At 39.2% G+C, this 24,321-nt stretch overlaps 1 protein-coding gene across 2 annotated transcripts in view; it reads right to left on the bottom strand.

The window, feature by feature from the left end:
* EIF2B3 (eukaryotic translation initiation factor 2B subunit gamma) overlaps window positions 1-24,321 on the bottom strand; it is a 122,379-nt gene that overhangs the window by 50,928 nt on the left and 47,130 nt on the right. For both annotated transcript variants that reach the window (XM_047872466.1, XM_047872467.1), the window contains exon 5: window positions 20,789-20,900. In XM_047872466.1, the coding sequence (XP_047728422.1) occupies window positions 20,789-20,900 (112 nt within the window). The remainder of the gene's footprint in view (window positions 1-20,788; window positions 20,901-24,321) is intronic.

The following is a 24,321-nucleotide window of genomic DNA, read 5'->3' as shown; positions in this document are numbered from 1 at the left end:
CACGGAATCCGAAGCAGGTTCCAGGCTCTGCATTGTCAGCACAGAGCCCGACACGGGGCTTGAGATCATGACCTGAGTCAAAGTCAGACACTTAACCAACTGAGCCACCCAGGGACCCAGAGAGTTCTAAGTGCTGCTCCTCATTGTACTGACAGAAAAACAAAATAAATTATTTTAGTCCATGTTAAAAGTAATCAATTCGCTCTTCCAGGCAACAGTCTCTAGCTTACATTCATTGAATACCTACTATGTGCCAAACATTTGGGACACAGCAGTGAAGAAAATGGACGTGAAAGTTGCATGAAGTGTACAGTTTGATGGAAATGAATTGTTATAAGTGTGCAATAACTGAATGGTAAGCAAAGAATGCTATGGAAGCATATAGTGAGGGACCTTGCCCAGGTTGGAAGGTGATGGAAACTTCCCTTTAAGCTTAGACTTGAAAGAAGAGCAGGAGTTAACCAGGAGAAAGGGGTGGAAAAACAGGCACTCTGGCAGAGAAAACAGTAGGTGTCAAGACCTTGACACAGACTGGTGAGTGTGAGGAACTAACATTGCCCAGCACTGATAAAGCACAGAAACCAAGGTGGGGAGAGGCACAAGATGAAGCTACAATAACACAGGGCACCTGAGTAGCTCAGTTGGTTAAGCGTCCAACTTCGGCTCAGGTCATGATCTTGCAGTTCGTGAGTTTGAGCCCTGCGTCGGGCTCTGTGCCCATCACCATGTGGCAGCTAGAGGCCATCGCGCGTATCCCTGAGGTCCTTAGCAAGATGAAGCTGCAGCCCTTTGTCACAGAGGCCAGTGTGGAGAAGGCTCTGTGGCTCTCCCAGGTGTCCATGCTGGATGCTGCCTTCTCCAGCACTCTGTCAGGGGTGGAGGGCTTTACCAGCCAGGAGGACCAGGAGATGCTGAGTCGCACTGAGAAGCTTCTCAAGTGCTGCTTCACCATCGGCTCCCGGGAGTCAGAGCACAGCATCATCATCCAGGACTTCACCAAGCAGAAATACACGGAGCACGCCATCCACAAGGCCCTGCAGCTCATGTTCTGACGGGCGAAATCCAGCATCGTATGAAGGGCAAGGCCCTCTATCACCTCAAATGAGCCTTCGCGGCCTCGTGGACTTGCCTATACCTCTCGCACCACCTGCACCATAACCATCGCTGTCCTCTGCCTCCTTATTGTCACCCTAAACTTCCCGTATGCTCTCCCCATCATAGAGGAGGCGTCCCCACCTGCGCTGGAAGAAGGAGCATCCCTTCCTCGCTGCCTCTGGGCGCCTGCCTCTAGTGCAGGTCCAGGAAATGTGCTTTTGGAGTTTGTTGAAATAATAAAGCCACGGTGTGTTTGGATGTCAAAAAAAAAAAATAAATAATAATAATAAAACAAGCCAGGTAGAGAAGGGTAACTGGCTGAAGGAGTACTAGGAATGATGACCACAAAAGGAGAGAGGCATGAAAAAGAATGCAGAAGTCAGTGAACTATAAGCAACTCTCCATCGTTTATAGGGTAGAGTGTTGAGTATGGCTTGTAGTGAGGGGAATGGTGAGATTAGGCTGAAAGGAATACGTATGGTTAGATGACTGAGGGCTATTATTAGATAATTTGTGCCTTATCTTACAAGCAATGTGTTCTTTTCTTCTTCTTTTTTTTTTTACTTTTTATTTGAGAGAGAGAGTGCGAGCGAGGGAGAGGGGCAGAGAGAGAGAGAACCTTAAGCGGAATCCATGTTCAGCATGGACTGTGAGATCATGACCTGAGCCCAAATCAAGAGCTGGACACTCAACCAACTGAGCCACATAGGCACCCCACAAGCAATGTATTTATAGGTGTAGGGGAAAGTAGTAGAAAGCAAAGTTGAAAATTTGGGAGAGTGCTGGAAAAACTCATAGAGTAAGGTTCCAAGGGAAACGGGAAAATGGGGCAAAAGGTATAAGTGAAGGGATCAGTCTTAAACAGGAGGAAGGAAACTTCTTCCTCTAAGGCTAGAGAAAAGGAACTGAAGGTGGGTCTGAGTAAAGATAAATTACGGGTATGGGTATATGCTGGGCAAATCAGTATCTGTTAGCCCGATTTTCTCGCTTAGCCTTAGCTAAGAGCTAAGAAGGAATAGGCCAAGTAATTTTCTAAGGGAGGTGGTGATGGTTGAGAATTACTGCTGAGAGAAGTGGAAAGGTGGTCCAGGAGAAGTGTAAGGCTGCAGAGTGGTTCTAAGGGTTCAGCTACAATCGGAACCATGAACTTATAGTGGTGCCAATTTACAACACTGCATAATATTTTTCCTGAAGACTTTAATAAAAAGGATGTAGGAGCAGACAAAATAGATGTTAGAGGGTTTATGAGGGCAGAAAAAGGAAAAGGACAATGAGTGAGGATATGGAGGGAAATGCCTGAAGTAACAGACCACAGGGTCTAGACCGAAGAAAGAAATCAAGAGAAAGAAGAAAAAGAGAAAGAGGGAGGGAGGGAGGGAATTGAGTGACTAAAATGAAGGAAACAGGCTTCTAGGTAAAGACAGCAGATTAAAAACAGGTATTAAGCCCTATTCCTTTTGAAAGCTCATTAAAGTGATAGGGAAGGGTTTTTGTTGTTATCCTCATCGTTTTTCTAAAGGGTATAAACTCCAAGGACAAAGATTAGGAGAAGGGAGGACAGTAAAAAAAATTTTGGAAGCTGGAAAGCAGGATGGTGGTAGCAGATTTAGCACATTTAAGAAAGCTGAATCCTAGACCAGGCATAAGGAAAGCTAAGGAGCAACCTATTTGGACTGCAGAAGCCCAGAAATGATCAGGAATTGGTAGCACAGCTTTTACCCACATCGAAAGGAGATTGGAAGATTTTTCTCTGAAGTCTATAGCCAGTCCAAAAGAAAAGGCTTAAGAATACCAACATGAGAGTTTCTTTACAAATAACCTATCTACATCACTTTATAGAAGTGAGAATTAAAAGTACAGAGGAGTAAGAAAAAAAAGTCTCAGTGCCTAGGCTGGACAAGATACCTTGGGAAAGTTTGTTGATTCTGATGTCCCCAAGTCCCTCTCAACCCTTCCCACAAAATACTGCAAATTAGAGAAATACTTTAGGAAGTATAGTTGGTTAGTAGCACTGGGGATACTAATTTAGATAAACAGTACTTCAAGACTTTGCATATCTTTGGGAAAACAATCAAGGGCATAAACCTATTTCTCATCATCTGGAGTCCCAGAAACACAGATTTGGCCAAGCATGATCTTTGAGGTTTTGCTTTAAGTCCTTGTCTTATCAGATATAAATGTCTAAACTTAAACAAGAGGAATGTGCAAACATTTTATCCCATTTTAAAAGAAATCCTTTAGAAGTTTGTTTTAATATTATCATTACACTTACAGTGAAAAACCTTCACTAGTACTCAAAAGAAAACAACATAACATTGGAGAAAAGCTACATGATTTTCTTATTAAATATTTGGCACAAACACCTTTTACGTATGAATTATTAAAAACACATGTCGTTTAGAAGTAAAACAGGAATTTTAGGGGGAGGGGCGCAGTGGTGGTATCTTTAAAAGACAACTAAGCCAGTTTCATTCAGGGAAACTGAGGTTTAGAGAAATAAAGTGATTTGCTCAAGGTCATATAGCTGGTTTGTCTCAAAACTAAATTCCAAAATCTCTGGACTTTAATTTCGAGTACATGCTCTTTCTACCAGCAACATTCTTTTCCACCACATGTAATGCCTCTGTATCACTAATGCATCAGTTTGACATGTAGGAAAGGTGTTGTGCTTTCTTCAAATCTACTGAGGTTGTAGAATCTGGGCCCACTGGAGCGAAGTTAGTACTGTCTGGTGACGGAACAGCTTGCTGGGGAGACTGCCTCTGAACCTGCCTATAGGGATAGCAGGACTCCTACTCCAGCAAATGTCTTATACTATTTCCCTTTCTAGGACCAAACATGCCTGAGGTCCTCAAAACAGAACACTCTCTTTGCAATCAAGGAAACACTTCATCTTTTCTCAGAAAGGGAGAAAACAAAGGAGATGTACATTCTATCATCATCTCTTTCTCCTACAAGCAGTATGAAAAGTTAGAAAACTTTAAAACAAGAGGTTTCCGGCTCTCCTATATAAACAAAGTCCTTTTCCAAGATAACTTTGGTGTTTGTCCAATAGGACCTAGCCCCAATCTTTGGAAATTCAGTTAAAAAAAAAAAGATAGGAAGTATCATATTCTCATATTCAAAAGTGCTTGAAAATCTGAATTTAATTAGTTTTTACCCACCATCTCACTGAGGCCAGGAGGAGCACAATACCCCTGAGAGTCATAGGAATGGGGGCAAGAACATTTTTACTGCTCATTTATCCAGCCAGCTGCCCTAATACAACTATAAACCAAAGATCCTTAATCATTGGAGTGTAATTACAAGTTAGAAGAATGGAGGGGAAAAAAATCTGCCAACAACCAAAAATATAATCTAGTTCTAAGAAACTGGTGTTAATGGTGTTAATGACACCAGTGCTGACCCAAGGTCCCAAACTCAGCAGCTGTGAGGGAAAAATACATCACCATCTGCTTTCATTTTCACCTTACCTCTGGCTATTTCCTTCTTCTTTGCTCCCATCATGCCCAAACCTTGCTCTCTTTGGCAGAGACCACTAGGATGAGGCATTTACTAACAGTCCCCCATATGGAGCCATCAGCTAGTTCCCAGGGAGGTTAAAGAGAAAGCAGGAGACAGTCTCCACCCTCTAGTTGTAATTAAGAAACGTATGACTAGCTGCTAAGAATTTAATGTCTAAGCTTGCCAACTCTAATATACAGGAAAGCATAAATATCAGTACTTGATGGATGCATAAATGAGCTAGGTCCTTTGTTTTACATAATAGACAATCACAATTGATCTTTCTGCATTCCAAAGGAAACAATCCCTTTATTCTTTGGAGTCTTGTGAATTTAGCAGTGCAACACTGCTTAACTTTCTAGGTCTTTTACCTTAAATCTCTCCTGCATACTGCTGTCATGTTATCTTTCCAGAATCCTGAATTTGAATCATTTCCCCTCTCAAAAAATCTTTAATAATTCCCCAGTATTCAAGGCCCTCTGTTATTGTACCAACTTAACTTTCCAGCCTTATCTCCTAATATTCTCCAACAGGGACCCTCAATTTGGGCCAAACTGTCCCTAAACAAATCTTGCATACCCTGTCTCCAAGTATTTGTTCACAGCCTTCTTTGTACGCAGGATCCAGCTTCTTATGTCCTTTTCCATACCTGATCTGTATCCATCCTTCAAGGCCAAATTATTCTCTTACATTGTCCTGACCACCTCAGTCCTTAGAGACTGCTACCTTCTCTAAATTCTTAGAACACTGTTGGCCATAATTGTTCAGTATCTGATACTGTTTGCTACTGTTTGTTACCCTTTTATATGCATAGTCTTATCTTCCACTGCGGCAAATAAATTCTTTCAGATGGTCTCCTGCCTCAGGGATACCCTTAAATACCAAAATAGTGGTTTGACCAGAGAAGGAAACTTCATAGACATTTGTCAGTTGAACAATGTGTTCCTGAAAAATAGAAAGGATGAGTAAATGGAGAAGGTCCAGCTCTGTCCCTAATTAGATAAATGATATGGAACAAATCCTTCTTCCTCTGGCTTTTAGCATCATTATCTGAAATACAGGTGACTGGACTAAATGACATTCTAGCTGCTACAGTCTATGATAGGATCTTACAAATAAGTTCATATTTTCAGAGCATTAAAAGATATTACTTAATTGTATCTTATGGTGAACTTTTCTAAGATACAAGGAACCCCCCGTTTCCTAAAATTTCATTTTGATACATGGACTCAAAAAAATTAATAACAAAACCCTTCTTTTTTATATAAAGAATTCCAAATTCAGTCAGCTATATCCTAAGAAACAAGCTGTGTTACAAGGTACCATCATAGCTACTCTGTAGAGAAAAAAAAGAGTTCCAGTGCGGCTGGCAAACTACAGCCTGCCAGTTGGATGGCCCTGATGTTTGTTTTTGTAGATAAAGTTTTATTGGAACATTGCCATGCTTATTATATCTTAGGATGCTTTGTGCTAAAACAGCAGAGTTGAATAAACGCAACACCATATGGTCTGCAAAGTCTAAAATGTTTACTATTTGCCCTTTACAGAAAAAGTCTGCCAATCCTTGTTTTATACCTCAACATTCATCAGAAAATACCAAAGCCCTTGATTACAGAAACTTAAATCACAGTTGGTCACTGGGTGATTTCCCATTCATTCAATTAAGAAATATTTATTGGGATTTCTTTCTTTTTTAAAATGTTTATTTCTTATTTTGAGAGAGAGAGAGAAAGAGAGAGGGAGAGAGAGAACAAGCAAGCAGGGGAGTTGCAGAGAGAGGGAGAGAGAGGGATCCTAAGGAGACTTTGTGCTATCAGTGCAGAGCCCAATGTGGGGCTGGAACCTATGAACTGTGAGATCATGACCTGAGGCGGAACCAAGAGTCAGACACTTAATTGACTGAACCACCCAGGAGCCCCTGGAATTTCTTATTTCTAACTAAATCTTCATTCAATTTCCTCATCTGTAAAATGGCATATAATAACGTCCACTTCATAGGGTTATTGTAAAGATTACATAAAGCCTTTAACACAATGCCTGACATAAAATCTGAAAAATGATGGCAGCTATTATCATCATTATCACCACCACCACTACCACCATCTTCTTTCCCGATGTCCTAGGAAAGAAAAGCAGGCTCTCTCTGATGGCCATGACCAACAGTGAAAGGAGAGAACTCTAGCCTCCCTTAGACTTCTTGACTTCATACTTGGGGAAGAGCTTTATTTTGATAGTACTCAGATTAACCACAAGAAGACAGGGAATGTTCTTTTGATACAAAATGGCAGTTGACTCCACAAGTCCTCTGACATCAGATATATCTAGAACTCAATATCTTTGTCAGAGTGTATAAAGAAAATAAATCCGTTTTTAATTTATGAATACTTCTCTTGACAAATTAGAGCTTGCCTGCAGCCCCAAACTTAAGCAACAACACTGTAAGACAATGTGAAATTAAATGATGCCACTGACTTATCACTACCTCCTAAATCAACCATCTATTCAAATTTGGTAACAAATTTTCTCACTTCTGAGAACTATAATTTTTTAAAAATATGTTTATTTTTGAGAGAGACCGAGAGAGCGAGCTGGGGAGGGGCAGAGAGAGGGGGACAGAGGATCCAAAGTGGGCTTTGTGCTGACAGCAGCATTCCCAATGTGGGGCTTGAACTCATGAACTGTGAGATCATGACCTGAGCCAAAGTTGGATGCTCAACTGAGTCACCCAGGTGCCCCGAGAACTGTAATTTTTAAAAAAAAAAATTTTTTTTTTCAACGTTTATTTATTTTTGGGACAGAAAGAGACAGAGCATGAACGGGGGAGGGGCAGAGAGAGAGGGAGACACAGAATCGGAAACAGGCTCCAGGCTCGGAGCCATCAGCCCAGAGCCTGACGCGGGGCTCGAACTCCTGGACCGCGAGATCGTGACCTGGCTGAAGTCGGATGCTTAACCGACTGCGCCACCCAGGCGCCCCAATTTTTTTTTTTTTAATTTTTTTTTTCAACGTTTATTTATTTTTGGGACAGAAAGACACAGAGCATGAACGGGGGAGGGGCAGAGAGAGAGGGAGACACGAGAACTGTAATTTTTAAAAAGCCTAAGAGCCTATACAGTTTTTTCTAAGTCAATCCAACAAGTGAATGGTGGGTGCCTACTTTTTTCTTTTTTATAGTGTTGGTCATACCTCTCTAATATGCATAATAGTTGTCTGAGGAAACAAGTAGGTTTTATGGTTTTTTTTTGGGGGGGGAATCCTTCAAAATGCTGAATAATGAAATGTAAATAATTCTTTGGTGGGAAAAAACAGATGATTTAAAATCAAGTGCCAATATCAATTGATAAATAATGGATATCTAAAATGTGATATATATCCATACAACAGAATACTGGTCAATAATAAAAAGGAATGAAGTACTGACATAAGCTACAAGACAAGTAAACCCTGGAAACACTATGCTAAGTGTAAGAAGCCAGCCGTAAAAGGCCACATAAGATATGATTATATTTATGTGAAATGTCCAGAACAGGCAAATACACAGAGATATAAAGTAGATTAGTTTTGGTTGTCTAGGGTGGGAGGGGAGGATTAGAGGAAAATAGGGAATCACTTAATGGGTATTGGGTTTCCTACTGGGGTAGTAAAAATGCTGTAAAAATTGATTGTGGTGATGGTTGTACAACTCTGTGACTATATTAAAAACCACTGAATTATTCACTTTAAATAGGTGAACTGTATGTTGCATACTTATAGCTCAAAAAAACTGTTGTATTTTATTTTTTATTTATGTATTTTTTTTAATGTTTATTTTTGAGAGTGGGGGAGGGGCAGAAAGAGAGGGAGACAGGATCTGAAGCAGGCTCTGTGCTGACAGCAGAGAGCCTGGTGCAGGGCTCGAACTCATGAACCGTGAGATCATGGCCTGAGCTAAAGTCGGATGCGTAACCAACTGAGTCACCTAGGCAGGCCAAAGCTGTTATATCTTAAAAAAGAAAAATCACACCTTAGCTTATATGTTACATGTCAAATTTATTCAATAAAAATAAAAAAATAAATTTTTAAAAGGAAAAATCAAATGCTAGGACTTCCATCTTCCATCTAAGATTTATAGAGCTGGAAAGAGAGTTGCTCTCATCCTAACAAGAAAAAATTGAATAATCCACGGAATTGTAACTTTTCTTGAACTCATCACAGGCAGAACTCTAAGCAGCCAGAACTCTAAGGAAAGACAAAAGCCTCCAAGGAGAGAGGAAACATCAATGTCAGCTCACCTATAGTACAGCATAAAAGTTATAGGGCTGCCTGCCATGTAAGTGGGTAAGAAGGATTTAGCTAAATTCTCAATAAATTTCTACAGGTTGAATGTGAGCTAGTATAAGAGGATATCATCCCAGGAATCACAGACACATAAGGTATTTGCACCTATTTTTCTCAAATACACAAAACTGTATACTACAAAGAGTAAATTTTACTGCATATTAAATGATGCCTCAATGAAATGAACTTAAAAAAAAAAAATCAAGTGGAGTGTCTGGTGGCTCAGTCGGTTAAGCATTCGACTTCGGCTCAGGTCATGATCTCACAGTTTGTGAGTTCGAGCCCCATGTCAGACTCTGTGCTGACACCTCAGGGCCTGGAACCTGCTACAGATTCTGTGTCTCCTTCTCTCTCTGGCCCTCCCCCACTCATTCTCTGTCTCTCTGTCTCAAAAATAACCACTAAAAAATAAATAAAATAAAAAAATCAAGAGCCAAGTAATTAGAAACAACCTCAATGCCCAACACTGGATATGGTTAGATAAATGATGGTATATATTCATATGACAGATAATTATATAGCTCTTGAAAACCATGTTAAAAAACTAAGAAGACTGTGATAGGATAATGGGCCCTCAAAGATGTCCACTTTGGAACCTGTGAAAGTATTACCTTACATGGCAAAAGGGACTCTGCAGGTGCAATTAAGGTTCTTGAGATGGGTAGGTTATCCTATATTATCCTGGTGGGTCCAATGTAATTACAAGGGTCTTTATGAGAAGGAGACAAATAGTTGATGAAGTACTTTTTAACTGATGTGCTATTTATTTAAGATTTTATTTTATTTTTTTATTTATTTTTTATTTTTTTATTATTTTTTTTTTTTTATGAAATTTTATTGACAAATTGGTTTCCATACAACACCCAGTGCTCATCCCAAAAGGTGCCCTCCTCAATACCCATCACCCACCCTCCCCTCCCTCCCACCCTCCATCAACCCTCAGTTCTCGGTTTTTAACAGTCTCTTATGCTTTGGCTGTCTCCCACTCTAACCTCTTTTTTTTTTTTCCTTCCCCTCCCCCATGGGTTCCTGGTAAGTTTCTCAGGATCCACATAATAGTGAAACCATATGGTATCTGTCTTTCTCTGTATGGCTTATTTCACTTAGCATCACACTCTCCAGTTCCATCCACGTTGCTACAAAAGGCCATATTTCATTTTTTCTCATTGCCACGTAATATTCCATTGTGTATATAAACCACAATTTCTTTATCCATTCATCAGTTGATGGACATTTAGGCTCTTTCCATAATTTGGCTATTGTTGAGAGTGCTGCTATGAACATTGGGGTACAAGTGGCCCTATGCATCAGTACTCCTGTATCCCTTGGATAAATTCCTAGCAGTGCTATTGCTGGGTCATAGGGTAGGTCTATTTTTAATTTTCTGAGGAGCCTCCACACTGCTTTCCAGAGTGGCTGCACCAATTTGCATTCCCACCAACAGTGCAAGAGGGTTCCCGTTTCTCCACATCCTCTCCAGCATCTATAGTCTCCTGATTTGTTCATTTAAGATTTTATTTTTAAGTAATCTCTATACCCTAACATCGAGCTTGAACCAACAATCTCAAGATCAAGAGTTGCATGCTCTACTGACTGAGCCAGCCTGGTGCCCCTAATATGTCATTTAATTCTCCAGAATCACTTGGCCCAGAGGGTCAAATGCCAGCCATATCATTGGGTCTGACTGCAACACCACAAATCTAGCGGGCTGCCATTTGAATACTCTAGGGTATATTTGCCTCTGTAAACAGGTCTACAATGCTTTTTTTGTTTTGTTTTGTTTGTTTGTTTTATGTCTACAATGTTAGACAGATGCTGCCTACACTAGCTGGGGCCCTCTCCTTGTGATATGGACATGGCCTGCAGCCCCTGAAAAATGAGAATCAGAGCTCCAAGCAGCAATTTCTAGTGTTTGGTCTACTTTCATTATGCTTCCACTTACTCCTGGGGTGCTGGAAAATTCCTTTAGACTCTGACCAAATGATTATCTCTTTATCAAATATTTATAGAGAAAAGAGCAATACTATTAGGCCACAAACTAGTAAGCCGAACAGGAATAGGTTTTCAGCATTACATTTCAAACAACAAGCTTTTTAAAAATGCCCGTTCTATGCCAGACCAATTAAAGAAGAATCACTAGCAGTGGGGCTCAGCCATCAGCATTTAAAAAATACCCCCCACAGTTGAGAACTATTGGTCTTATGAAAAGGGTAGACAAGAAATCAATGCTTACAGCAGTGAAGCTGGAAAAACTCTGATTGAATGGGCATATGTTTTTTGGTACATGCTCAGTCAGGAGTTTTAAGAGGCATACATGTTATTAGTTAACTTTCAACATAGTTTTTTTCTTTTAAATGTTTGTTTGTTTGTTTATTTATTTAGAAAGCGAGCGCACACACGTGCACAAGTCAGGAAGGCACTGAGAGAGGGAGAGAGAGAGAGAATCCCAAGTAGGTTCCACACCACCAGTGCAGAGCCCGATGCAGGGCTTGAACCCACAAGCCGCGAGATCATGACCTGAGCAGAAGTCAGACACTTAACTGACTGAGCCACCCAGGTACCCTGCATCATAGTTTTTATACATGCACATGTCAATGCATAGGGCTTGCTTCCTGAGAAAGAAAACAATTTAATCATCCAGGCAGTTTAATTCTACAACTGCAAAAAGGATCACCCCGAGGGTTTTGCTTTATCAGGCAGTAGCAAACCATGGGGAAAACGATTATTCTGTGTTCAAGGCTGAATTCTTAAGAAGTGAGATGAGACAGTATTTGGGGTGCAAGATGCTTATTAGGGATCAATACCCATGAAGGGAAGAGGAGGAAGCAAGACTGGGCAGAGGAAAAACTGAACCAAGATGCAGGTTGTACAAAGCCTCAGCCAACACAGCAGGGAGTTGTGAAGTACTTCCTGTCAGAGTGACCAGGCCTTTATATCCATCCCTCATTTACTCTTGCTGCCCCAGCAAGGGTATGACCTCAATGTGGCTCTTTACAGATGAGGTAGATCCTGAAGTCTGTGATGACTAGAGGCTGTTTGCTAATTACACTTCCTATAGATGAGCAGCAAGTCCTCCCTTGAAGGGGGACCTAGGCATTTTACCTGTATGTCTATCATATGGCACTATAACAATGAACACTGTGGGTCAAGAGGTGGTTCCTTTTCTTAAGAATCCATTCTAACCTAGGCCTCTCTCCCTGGAAGCACAAAAAAGAAAAATTATGAGGCTATTTGTTGCCAATGTTTAAACAACAAAAACCCTTGAAGTTTAGTAAGACCACAGGATGACTGCCCATTTCCTTGATGTTTTGGATTGAGCTGATGATTCGTCCAAGATCTTAGCAAAGGCATTCAGCTAAGACAGGATACATACCATATACATAGCCACATGACTTTCCCTACTTCCAGGATATGTGGGGAGCAAACTGAGGCTGAAAGGAAAGGAACTGTGCCATATAAGCACATTTCCCCCCTTTGAGATGTCTTTCAACTTCATTATTTCTTAAAAACAAAGTCTAGAGATTTAGAATTTTATTGGTCATCTATGTTATATAACAAATTACTTCAAGCTCAGAGGCTTAAAAAAACCAAACTATTTTCTCACAGTTTTTGGAATCCAGGAGTGGGTTAGTGGTTCTGACTCAGGTTCTCTCATGAGGTTGCAGTCAAACTGCTGGCCAAGAGCTGCAGTCATCTCGAGGCTGACTGGAGGAGAATCTGCTTTCGACATGGCTGTTGACAAGTCTCAGAGTATCTCTTCCAAGCTCACTAATGTGGTTGCTGGCAGACCTTAGTTCCTCATGACATGGACTTCTCCATAGCCTGCCTGAATGTCCTTATGACATGGCAGCTAGTTGTCAAGAACTTTTTTTATCCCCCAAGAAGGGCCCATAGGTGCCATATCTATAAGTCCTTTCATGTTTGAGAATGTCTTCCTATTGCTTTTAAATATAAAAGATATCTTTATTGTTTACAATATTCTCAAGTTCCATTTTCTTTCCCTGAGAACTCTGCACATATGGTTCCTCTGGTATTTAATGTTGTGATGAACTTGGAAGTAAGCTTAATTTTTCTCTCATGTAAGTGATAAGCTTTTTGTCTTTGATGCTTGAAGAATTTTTTCTTTATCCCTAAAGTTTAACAGGTTTACTAGGATACATCTGGCCAAATTTTCTTAGAACACACTACACTCTTAAAATTTGCAGATTCTTTTTTTTTTTTTTTTTTTTGAGAGAGACATAGACAGCACAAGCAGGGAGAGGGGCAGAGAGAGAGAGGGAGAATCCCAAGTAGACTCCATGCAGTCAATGCAGAGCCTAATGTCGGGCTCAAACTTACGAAACCATGAGATCATGACCTGAGCCAAAATCAAGAGTCAGATGCATAACTGACTGAGCCACACAGGCACCCTAAATTTGCAGATTAAGATTTGTAAATTTTTACTTGATTCAAGAAACTTTATTATATTTTATCTTGTTTTTAATTAAAAAATTGAATTATGTATGAACATAAAGAGGTAAGCAGTTTCTCAAGGCTTACAAGGAAAAATTTCAGTCCTCTATCCCTTCTCCTACCCCATTTTCCATTCCCCAGAAGCACCCACTTTCAATTCTTTTAGTGGATCCATTTAGTATTTATATCTGTATTTCTAATAACATTTTAATATTGAGATTTCTTAAAAACATTTTTTTAATCTTTACTATTTAAAAAAAAATTTTTTTTTAACGTTTATTTATTTTTGAGACAGAGACAGAGCATGAACGGGGGAGGGTCAGAGAGAGAGGGAGACACAGAATTTAAACAGGCTCTAGGCTCTAAGCCGTCAGCACAGAGCCCGACGCGGGGCTTGAACTCATGGACCGTGAGATCATGACCTGAGCCGAAGTCGGACGCTTAACCGACTAAGCCACCCAGGCGCCCCTTTAATCTTTATTTTTGAGAGAGAGACAGACAGACAGACAGACTGTGAGTGGAGGAGGAACACAGAGAGAGGGAGACAAAGAATCTGAAGCAGGCTCCAGGCTCTGAGCTGTCCACACAGAGCCTGACGCGGGGCTCGAACTCATGAACTGGGAGTTCCTAACCTGAGCCCAAGTCAGAAGCTTAACTAACTGAGCCACCCAGGTGTCCCATTTCCCATTTCAGACATCATCTGTTGACTTCCCAGTATGGAAGATGAGGATTTAGGTTTCTTTCATCACCAGCTCTGCCCCTACCAACATACAGCCATACTTCTGTACCTTTTACCTTCCCAATATAATTTTACAATTTTGGTTAGTTCAGTAATCAAAGTTTAAGTTATTACCACTGCAGCTTTAGGTATTAGCTATTAACTATTAAAAAGGAAGTTTATCTCTCTTGTCTTCCCTCGTCTCCAACACGCTAACCCTCCCTCTCATCATTCCAAAGTAATTATATCATAATTTTGGTTAGATCAAGTTAGTGATTACATTACTATGCAAATATAAACATTAGTTACAGCTGAGACATTCAGTAACTAATGATTAATGTTTTTCTTGCATATTTTTGCTTGCCTTGGCATTATTGTCTCTCATTTCTTGGTTTTCCAGATATTTATCAATAATTCAACCCCAACCTAATCACCAAGTACTCAAAATCATCTCAAAATGTTGAGACACATCAACTCTTCTGCCATTTTCATCAGAAGAAATATGATCATCTTGAAGAAATTATTCCCAAAGCTTTCTGACCTATTCTAATCTGGTCTGGTTGCCATTTACACTGGGGGCTCAGATGTTATCCTGGAATCTCCCTTTATCATCATCCTAGGGATTCTTTTTCCTATATCCTATGTCTTTCTCTTTTCTTAGTTTATGCCAGGGTTTTGGTGTTATATATTCTCTAGCAGCTTTCTGAAAACAGATACATGGAAAGCAAATGTCTGTAAAATTCTTATTTTACTCTCACACCTGATTGATAGTTTGACTACATACAGATTTAAGAATTTTGAAAGCCGTCCTCTGTTTTAGTTTCTAGTGCTGCTGTTAAAAGTTCAAAGCTGTTTTAATTCCTTTACATGTGACATCCCCCCTCCTATCTGGAAGCTTGCTGGATCTTTTCTGTGATGTCAGTGTTATAGCATTTCATAATGACAATCTTGGTATGTTTCTTTTCATGCATTTTGCTGGACACTGTTTCCTTTTAGTCTAGAAACCCAGCCCCTTTCATTCTGAGAAATGTTTTTATATTACTTCATTGATAAAATCTTTCCCCTTCATTTTCTGTTTTCTCTTTCTGGAACTCCAAATATTCAAATGTTCTTGGTTGCTCCTTTAATTTATTTAGCATTTCTTTATTTTTCATCAATATGTTGTTTTATTCTACTTTGTGAAACATTTTTCAAAATTGAGTTTTTCATCTTGTTCTCTAAATGCTCCCTTTATTCTTTTTTTTTTTTTAAGTTTATTTATTTTGGGGGGAGGGCAGGGCAGAGAGAAAATCCCAAGCAGGCTCCACATTGTCAGCGCAGAGCCTGATGTGGGGCTCGAACTCACACATATGAGATCATAACCTGAGCTGAAATCAAGAGTTGGATGCTTAACCGACTGAGCCACCCACGTGCTCCTAAATGTTCCCCTTGAAAAAATCATTTTGAATATAGGTGACCACAATGTTATGTTAGTTTCATGTGCACAATATAGTGATTCAACATCTCTATATGCTATGCTATTCTCATCACAAGCGTGTGGCTACCATCTGTCACAATAGAACACTATTACAATATCATTGATTATATTCCCCAAGCCATGCCGTTTATTCCTGTGACTTATTCAGTCCATTAACTGGAAGCCTGTATCTCCCACTCCCTTTCATCCATTTTGCCCATTCCCTCACTTTTCTTCTCTCTGGCAACCATCAGTTTGTTCTCTGTATTTATAGGTCTGATTCTGCTTTTTGTTTGCTTATTCATTTGTTGTTTTTTTGATTCCACACGTGAGTGAAATCATATGGTATTTGTCTTTCTCAGTCTGCTACCATAGAGAAGAATCTTCTAATGCCCTTGCTTGACAGGTGCAAGCCTGGCTGCTAGTATTTAGAAGCTAAGTGGGAGACAGAAGCTGAAGACCTCAGGACATACACTTCCTACTCATTTTTTTGCAACATATCTCCATCCTCATTTATGCCTAGTGCCCCAATCCAGAGATCTTCTATTTTACCCTCTTCTGGGAATAAATTTCCAGTCTCTTGCTAGGGTTGTGAGGTTTGGGGGAGGTAATCTGAGGATCGATCTACAATTTGGACACATTTTCAAGTAATCCTGTAGCTTTACTTGTAGATTTATTTGGTGCTGTTGAATCTTGACTCTTTAAAGAGTTTCATAGGGTAAATCAGTTTGCAGCTCAGCTTTCTCAGGTATGTTAAATTGTCCTGCTTTCCTGCTTCCAAATTGTTGACGTTGCTCTTTCCTTTTCCATCTTCTTTAGTCTTCTGAATTTACATCTCTCTAAAATCCCTGTATTGCTGTTTTAGTGGGGCTTCAGAAGTCATCAGCCCTTCTAACTTTATGTTAAAATCCTCAAATAAAATTACTTTACCAAGAAGTCCTTATATCTTTGAATACATCTTTTGGTCCATGTTTAGTTCTGTATTTCAGAGACATTAGTTTATTATCATCTTTATCTTTTATTTCTATCAGAGTCTCTATAATTTCTAATCATTTTTGTTGAAATTACTGAATACCTCAAACCTTTCTTTTATGTCAATAATTTGATTTTCAATGGTATCTGTTCTGTCCTTTGCTATTTTGTCTTCAATTTATTTTCTTAGTTCTAAAATATCCTCTTTTATCTCATTTTGTTTTACCATCTCATCACTGAACTTTTATTTATTAAATTCACATTTTGATGAATTGTTTTACAGTTGTAAGAAATTCTATGCAATGAGTTATGTTGTCAGGGTACTTTTTTTTGTCTCTTTTAGAACATTTTTCTTGCTTTTATTTTGTTTGCTGTATGTTTGCCCAGTTGACATACCAGTTCTTTTGGTCTTGTTCATGCTTGATTTATTTGTCTTGGTATGATATGGGTGAGTTCTTATCTTTCATCCTCCTGTACCTGAGACCAACTACCACGTGAGTGGTGGTTATTTTTTTCCTTTCTTTTTTTTTCTTTTTACTGAAGTATAGTTGATACACAATGTTACATTAGTTTCATATGTACAATACAGTGATTTGACAACTCTATACTGTTAATGCTCACCTCAAGTGTAGCTACCATCTGTCACCATACAACACTATAATACCATTGGCTATATTCTCTATGTCGAACCTTTCACTCCTGTGACTTATTCATCCCATAATTATAAACCAGTACCTCCTACTCTCCTTCACCTCTTTGTACTCACCCCCTACTCCCCTCCCCTGTGGCAACCACCAGTTTGTTCTATTTATGAGCCTGTTTCTGCTTTTATTTTAATTTTCATATTTAAAAAAAAAGATTTTATTAAATAATTTTTTTAATGTTTATTTTTGAGAGAGAGAGAGAGAGAAAGAGAGCACATGCGAGTTGGAGAGGGGCAGGGAGGGGGGACAGAGGATGTGAAGCGGGTTTGAGCTGACAGCAGAGAGCCCGATGTGGGGCTCGAACTCATGAACCATGAGATCATGACCTGAGCTGAAGTTGGACACTTAACTGACTGAGCCGCCCAGGCGCCCCCAAAATATTTTATTTTGAAGTAATCTCTATACTCAATGTGGGGCTCAAACTCACAACCTCCGGATCAAGAGTTGCATGCTCCACCAACTGAGCCAGCCAGGTGCCCCTATTTCTGATTTAAAAAAAAAAAAAAATAAGTGAAATCATATATATGGTTATTTACCTTTCTCTGACTTATTTCACTTAGCATAATACCTTCTGGGTCCATCCTCATGTTGCAAATGGCACGATCTCATTCTTTGTTATGGCTGAGTAATATTTCATTGTATATATTACCACATCTTCTTTATTCATTCATCCATCAATGTATTGATGGAGACAGGTTGCTTCCATATCTTGGCTACTGTAAATAATGCTGTAATAAACATACGAATGCACATATCTTTTCAAATTACTATTTTTGGTTTCTTTGGGTAAATACCCAGTAGTGCTGGTTATTTTATATTCTGTGTACTTTTCTATGGCTTCAGGGAATGATGGGAGCCAGAGGGATAGAAGGAGCAGAGGGAACAGAGCTAAGGTACTACAGAATCTTTGTTAAAACATTCTTCTTGGGGGGCCTGGGTGGTTGAGTTGATAAAGTGTCCAACTCTTGACTTCGACACAGGTCACGATCTCATGGTTCGTGAGTCTGAGCCCCATGTTGTGCTCTGTGCTGGTAGTGCAGAGTCTGCTTGGGATTCTGTCTCCTGCTCTCTTTCTCTGACCCTCATCTCCTTGTTCTCTATATCTCTCTCAAAATAAGTAAAAATAATCTTTAAAAAAACACATTTTTCTTTCCTGAGATTCTGTTAAAGATTCTTCTTTCAGTCCACATAATTAAGGATTATATTCCATTCCTAAAGAGGGATAGTCTCCAGCTTCATATTACTTCACTTATTCATTTTTATGCTTGATCTTTCATTTCTGTTAAAGAGTCAGCCTCATTGTTCATTTTCCCTGCTTCATCATTTACTTGCAAGTAGTTGTTCATGCTACTTCTCGGTCAGAAGAAGATAAAAGTACTTAAAAAAGAAGATAAAATGTGCTTGGTTTGGTTCTTTCCAGCTTTGGAGCTTTTAGTGGGAATTTGCAGGATTTCATTAATACATCAGTATGGCTTCTGGGGAGGAGTGATAGGGTGGAGTTGGGACCCACCTTTATTCCTTTCTATTCTTCATCAGAATCTTGTTTCTTTCCTTGACCTTCAATTTTTAAACTTTATTATATTTAATTATCCTACTTTGTCGCTGTTGAAATTTCTGCCAGTTTTATTCCCCATAGCAGCCCTATTATTATTAAACACATTTTTATAGATAAGACAACAAAGGCTCTAATATAGAACTCTAACACATTGGGTTAACTGGGCTAGCTGAAGCTAGAATTTAATTTCATTTTCATTAAAATATATAGTTTGAAATATGTTTCCTACCTCTGTTGTCCTGGATAGCAAAATCAATGACAGTTTTCTTTCCCAATTTACTCTTCTCACATTCATTTTGTCCAGGGTCCAAACATGTTTTTGTTTGTTTTGTTTTTTTAATTTTTTTAACGTTTATTTATTTTTTTTAAAAATTTTTTTTTTTTCAACGTTTATTTATTTTTGGGACAGAGAGAGACAGAGCATGAACGGGGGAGGGGCAGAGAGAGAGGGAGACACAGAATCGGAAACAGGCTCCAGGCTCTGAGCCATCATCAGCCCAGAGCCCGACGCGGGGCTCGAACTCCTGGACCGCGAGATCGTGACCTGGCTGAAGTCGGATGCTTAACCGACTGCGCCACCCAGGCGCCCCACGTTTATTTATTTTTGAGACAGAGAGAGACAGAGCATGAACGGGGAAGGGGCAGAGAGAGAGGGAGACACAGAATCGGAAGCAGGCTCCAGGCTCTGAGCCATCAGCCCAGAGCCCGACGCGGGGCTCGAACTCACAGACCGCGAGATCGTGACCTGAGCCGAAGTCGGACGCTCAACCGACTGAGCCACCCAGGCGCCCCTTGTTTTGTTTTTTAACAGCAAAAATGGGTTTAGTCAAGAATAACAGAGAATTACAATCTGGGACAAGCAGGCTATGGCAAAACTACAGACAAGTCCAACCCAGGCTCCAAACAGTTTTTAAACATTCCTATGTACTGGTATGAGGCAGTAAAGCTCTGAGTATGGTGGCTTCTGATGAAAAAGTCCATGCTGGGTAAGCACTCAATAAATGCTATTTAAAGAAAATGTGCCTGGTTTGCTTATTTGTAGCCATTAGGATGGCTACTATCAAAAAACAGAAAATAACAAGTGTTGGTGAGGATGTAGAGAAATTGGAACCTTTGTGCAATTGTAAAATGGTACAGCCACTATGGAAAATAGTATGGAGGTTTCTCTAAAAATTAAAACTAGAACTGTCATATAATCTAGCAATCCCACTTCTGGGTGTATATCCAGAAGAATTCAAAGCAGGATGTCAAAGAGATACGTGCACACATGTTCACTGCAGCATTATTCACAATAGTCAAGAGGTGGAAGCAAACCAAATGCCCATGGGCAAATGCATACATTTTAAAAATGTGGCATATACACACAATGGAATATTATATAGCCTTAAAAAAGAAGGAAATTCTGACACATGCTTACAACATGAAGGAACCCTGAGGATATTATACTAAGTGAAATAAGCCAGTTGACAAAACACAAGTACTATATAATTCCACTTATCTGAGGTATCTAAAGTAGTCAAGTTCATAGGAACAGAAAGTCAAATGGTGATTACCTGGAGCTGGGGACAGGAAAAAGAGAAGAGCTGTTGTTTAATGGATATGGAACTTCAGATTTGCAAGATGAAAAAGTTTTAGAGATCTGTTTCATAACAATGTGAATATGTTTAACGTTACTAAACCGTATGCTTAAAAGTGGTTAAAATGTGTGTTTACCACAATTAAAAAAAAGAAAAAGAAGGTCTATAACACTGTTAGAAAGACAGTCCTGTTCTCTGTTCTCCCCACAGCTGCTGTGCAGGATTTGACTCTACCTTGGCAAGAAAAAAACACAGGGAAAAGCTAAGCTTATGTGGGGAAGAAAAGCCTTCATCCTGTCTCATGGGAAAATAGTCACATACTTTTGTCAATTTCACACAGTATAATCTCGTTTTCATTCCCTCTTTCCCATCCACTGGGTGGTTTTATTTTGTTTTAAGACAAGGAGAATTGCCAGAAAGAAAAACCCTAGGGCTTACTTTTGCAGGATGGATCCCTTAATGACCAGCTCTTCATCCAAGTCTGCTTCATTAGCCATGAAGAGCAGCCTCTTTCCCGTGCTGTCCACTCCAATGAAGTCACGCTGCTCCACTGAATCATACAAAAGAAAGAAAATCAAACAAAGCCATTTGCCCCTGCCTGCATGACTAAGTCAGGGGGACAGGGCACCTGCTCACAATTCTCTTGGAACTAAATACAGGATTGTTATATATATATATATATATATATATATATATATATATATATGTTTTAAATACTGTGTTATATCACAGTGTTTATCACAGTGTTTAAAACATGGGTAGTCAAAATATTTTTGTATTGTTCTAAAGGGTATTATTAGGTTAACTAGTGAAGTTTAAATAAGGTCTATAGATTAAAGTACTGTAGCAATGTTAGAGAGGTGGGGGGAGGATACACACTGATTTAAAAGCAAAGGGAATCATGTCTGCAACTTATTCTCAAACAGCTCAGAAAAACAGTAATAGTGTATGTACTACATTGTGTACACATATCATACACTGAATACATATCATTAGAGGGAGAAAATGATAGAACAAATGTTAACATTTGGGGAATTTGGGTAAAGGATATATAAGTTCTCTGTACTAGTCTTGTAATCATTCTGTAAATGCGAAATTATCTCAAAAACAGAGTTAAGGAGTAAAGATATGTTAGTCTGACTGTGGTAATCATTTCACAATCATGTCTACATATATCAAAACACCACTGTACACTTTAAATACACATAATTTTTCTTTGTCAAAAATAAATAAAAATTAATAATAAAAAGCTGACTATGTAGATAAACCATAAACTCACTACATGGCACAGAAAGTATAACAAGGAATTCTTTCTCTGCAAAGAATACCCTAGGTCTGTGCACTGTGGAAATGAGAAAAATATTATTTACAGACATGTACATTCAATCAACATTAACTGTATGTCTATTATGCATTAGATTTTATTCTGTATGAGACAGCATTCAAAGAAAATAAGGTGCATTTTTACTAGATGTGGAGGGTTCTTTGGTAGACAGTGATTTTACAGGCTGTCATATTATTGCTGTTTTCTGTGTTAGATTTCTTTCGGCCAACCAGATTATAAATTCTTCAAAGGCAAGCTTATGATTCCTTTATATCTCCTTTAACATCTAGTACAGTGTTAGGCACTTAATAAAATCTCCTACTAACATCTGAGAAGCTGAGGAGTACCTATAGCTTACAAAAGCATTTTCACATAGAGGCAGCATAGCATAATGATTAAGAAGAGAGCCTCTGAGGCCTGACTACCTGGGTATGAATCCCACTTACTAGCTGTATGTCCTAAACAAGATACTAAACTTCTCTATTCTTCAGCTTCATCTGCAAAATGGGTATCATAATAGTGCCTACCTCACAGGCTTGTTATGAGCACTATATCAGTTAAGATTTGTAAAGTTCTTATAACAGTGCTATTAAATCAAACATTAAATAAAATGTTTTGTTAAAAAAATTAAACAAAATGCATGCTCTCATTTGATCCTCACAATAATAAAGCAATGATTTAATACGTTCTTGAAAGAAGAAAAAAGCTGAGCTCTAGAAAAATAGTTTTTCCTTTTTTTTTAATTTTTAAAAAAATTTTATTTATTTTTGATGGAGAGAGATGAAGCACAAGTGAGGGAGGGGCAGAGAGGGAAGGAGACACAGAATCCAAAGCAGACTCCAGGTTCTGAGCTGTCAGCACAGAACCCGACACAGGGCTCAAACTCACAAACTGCAAGATCATGACCTGAGCCAAAGTCGGACGCTTAACTGACTGAGCCACCCAGGCGCCCCGAAAAATAGTATTTCTAAAGGTGAATTTGTCTGTCTCCTACTGACAGACAACAGCTACCAAATAACTGAACGTGATTCACTGTTGGCTGCAGTTGCCTATATACCTAGAACCAAATGTATTACAAGTGTATAATGTGTTTTAGCTCAGGTGCTTGAAAGCATTCATTCCTTGAGATGGTTTCTGCTCATCTTATCACATACAGTGTCTGACTCTAAATAGGGAGAAACTATCATAAAAAAATCATATGCTGGGGGGTGCTTGGGTGGCTCAGTTGGTTAAGCACCCAACTTCGGCTCAGGTCATGATCTCAGGGTTTGTGGGTTCAAGCCCCGCATCAGGCTCTGTGCTAACAGCTCGGAGCCTGGAGCCTGCTTCAGATTCTGTGTCTCCCTCTCTCTCTCTGCCCCTCCCCTGCTCACACTGTCCCTCTCAGTCTCTCAAAAAATAAATGTTAAAAAAAATTTAAAAAAAAAATCTTATGTTGGGGTGCCTGGCTGGCTCAGTTGGAAGAGCATGTAACTCTTGATCTCAGGGTTGTAAGTTTGAGCCCCATGTTGGGTGTAGAGATTACTTAAATAAATAAATAAACTTAAAAAAAATAAGTTATATGTTATTTTTCTCAATGACCAAGATTAGCGAACTCCAAAGAAGGAAGGGCAAATAGTGCCAATTTGAGGGTAAGTTTTACAGGGAATTTCAATTGAAGCAAATTTTGCAGAGAATTTCAAATGCCACACAGCAGATATGACATATATCAGTTCATCCATTACATGGAAACTTGAGAATATAAAGGTTTGCAGCAGTCTGATTATGAGCCAATATTTTAAAAAGAAACACAGAAATGTTATTTTTGGATATATTTGGAGTGCTTACTCTATCCAAGTCCTTCAGCCTACAAAACCTCAAATTATTGAATGTCCTGGGAGCAGTGATTTTCAAGTCGATGTTTCAGCTATGTTGCTCTTTTTTTTTTTTTTTTTAATTTTTTTCTTCAACGTTTATTTATTTGTGGGACAGAGAGAGACAGAGCATGAACGGGGGAGGGGCAGAGAGAGAGGGAGACACAGAATCGGAAACAGGCTCCAGGCTCTGAGCCATCAGCCCAGAGCCTGACGCGGGGCTCGAACCCACGGACCGCGAGATCGTGACCTGGCTGAAGTCGGAGGCTTAACCGACTGCGCCACCCAGGCGCCCCTCAGCTATGTTGCTCTTTACTCACATTCCTCACTCTCAGGGGCCCCTCCTTATATTTGCTTCCTTGAAGCTACCATAGTAACCAGGACCTCAGAATACACTACAAATTATAGGAACTTGTTTGTGTTCTGCTTTAACAAAGTAAATTCTACTTTGGGAGCAGAGAAGATAACATCAAAATGTCCATCCTAAGAAGGCTACAAAAATAAGATTAAGCAAGCAGATTAAGAAAGAAACTATGAATTACCATTAAAAAAATTCTGTCAACTATTCATATTTTTTTTCTAGTTGATTTTTATTTATCTGACACTTCTGTCTCCTCTATTGTCATTTACTTATCCATTCATTCATTCAACTAATAAATAAACTTGTGCACCTCCCTTGTGATAGGCATTACATTTATAGTAGGGAATTCCAACTCATTTTAGGAGGCTAGCATGATCCTGATACCAAGACCAGACAAAGACATTATGAGACAGAAAAATTACAGGCATATTCA

This window comes from Prionailurus viverrinus, chromosome C1 (genome assembly GCF_022837055.1).
Source record: "Prionailurus viverrinus isolate Anna chromosome C1, UM_Priviv_1.0, whole genome shotgun sequence".
NCBI classification, from domain to species: Eukaryota; Metazoa; Chordata; class Mammalia; order Carnivora; family Felidae; genus Prionailurus; species Prionailurus viverrinus.
Note: the sequence above shows the minus strand (reverse complement) of the source record. Positions and strands in the feature narration are given on the sequence as shown.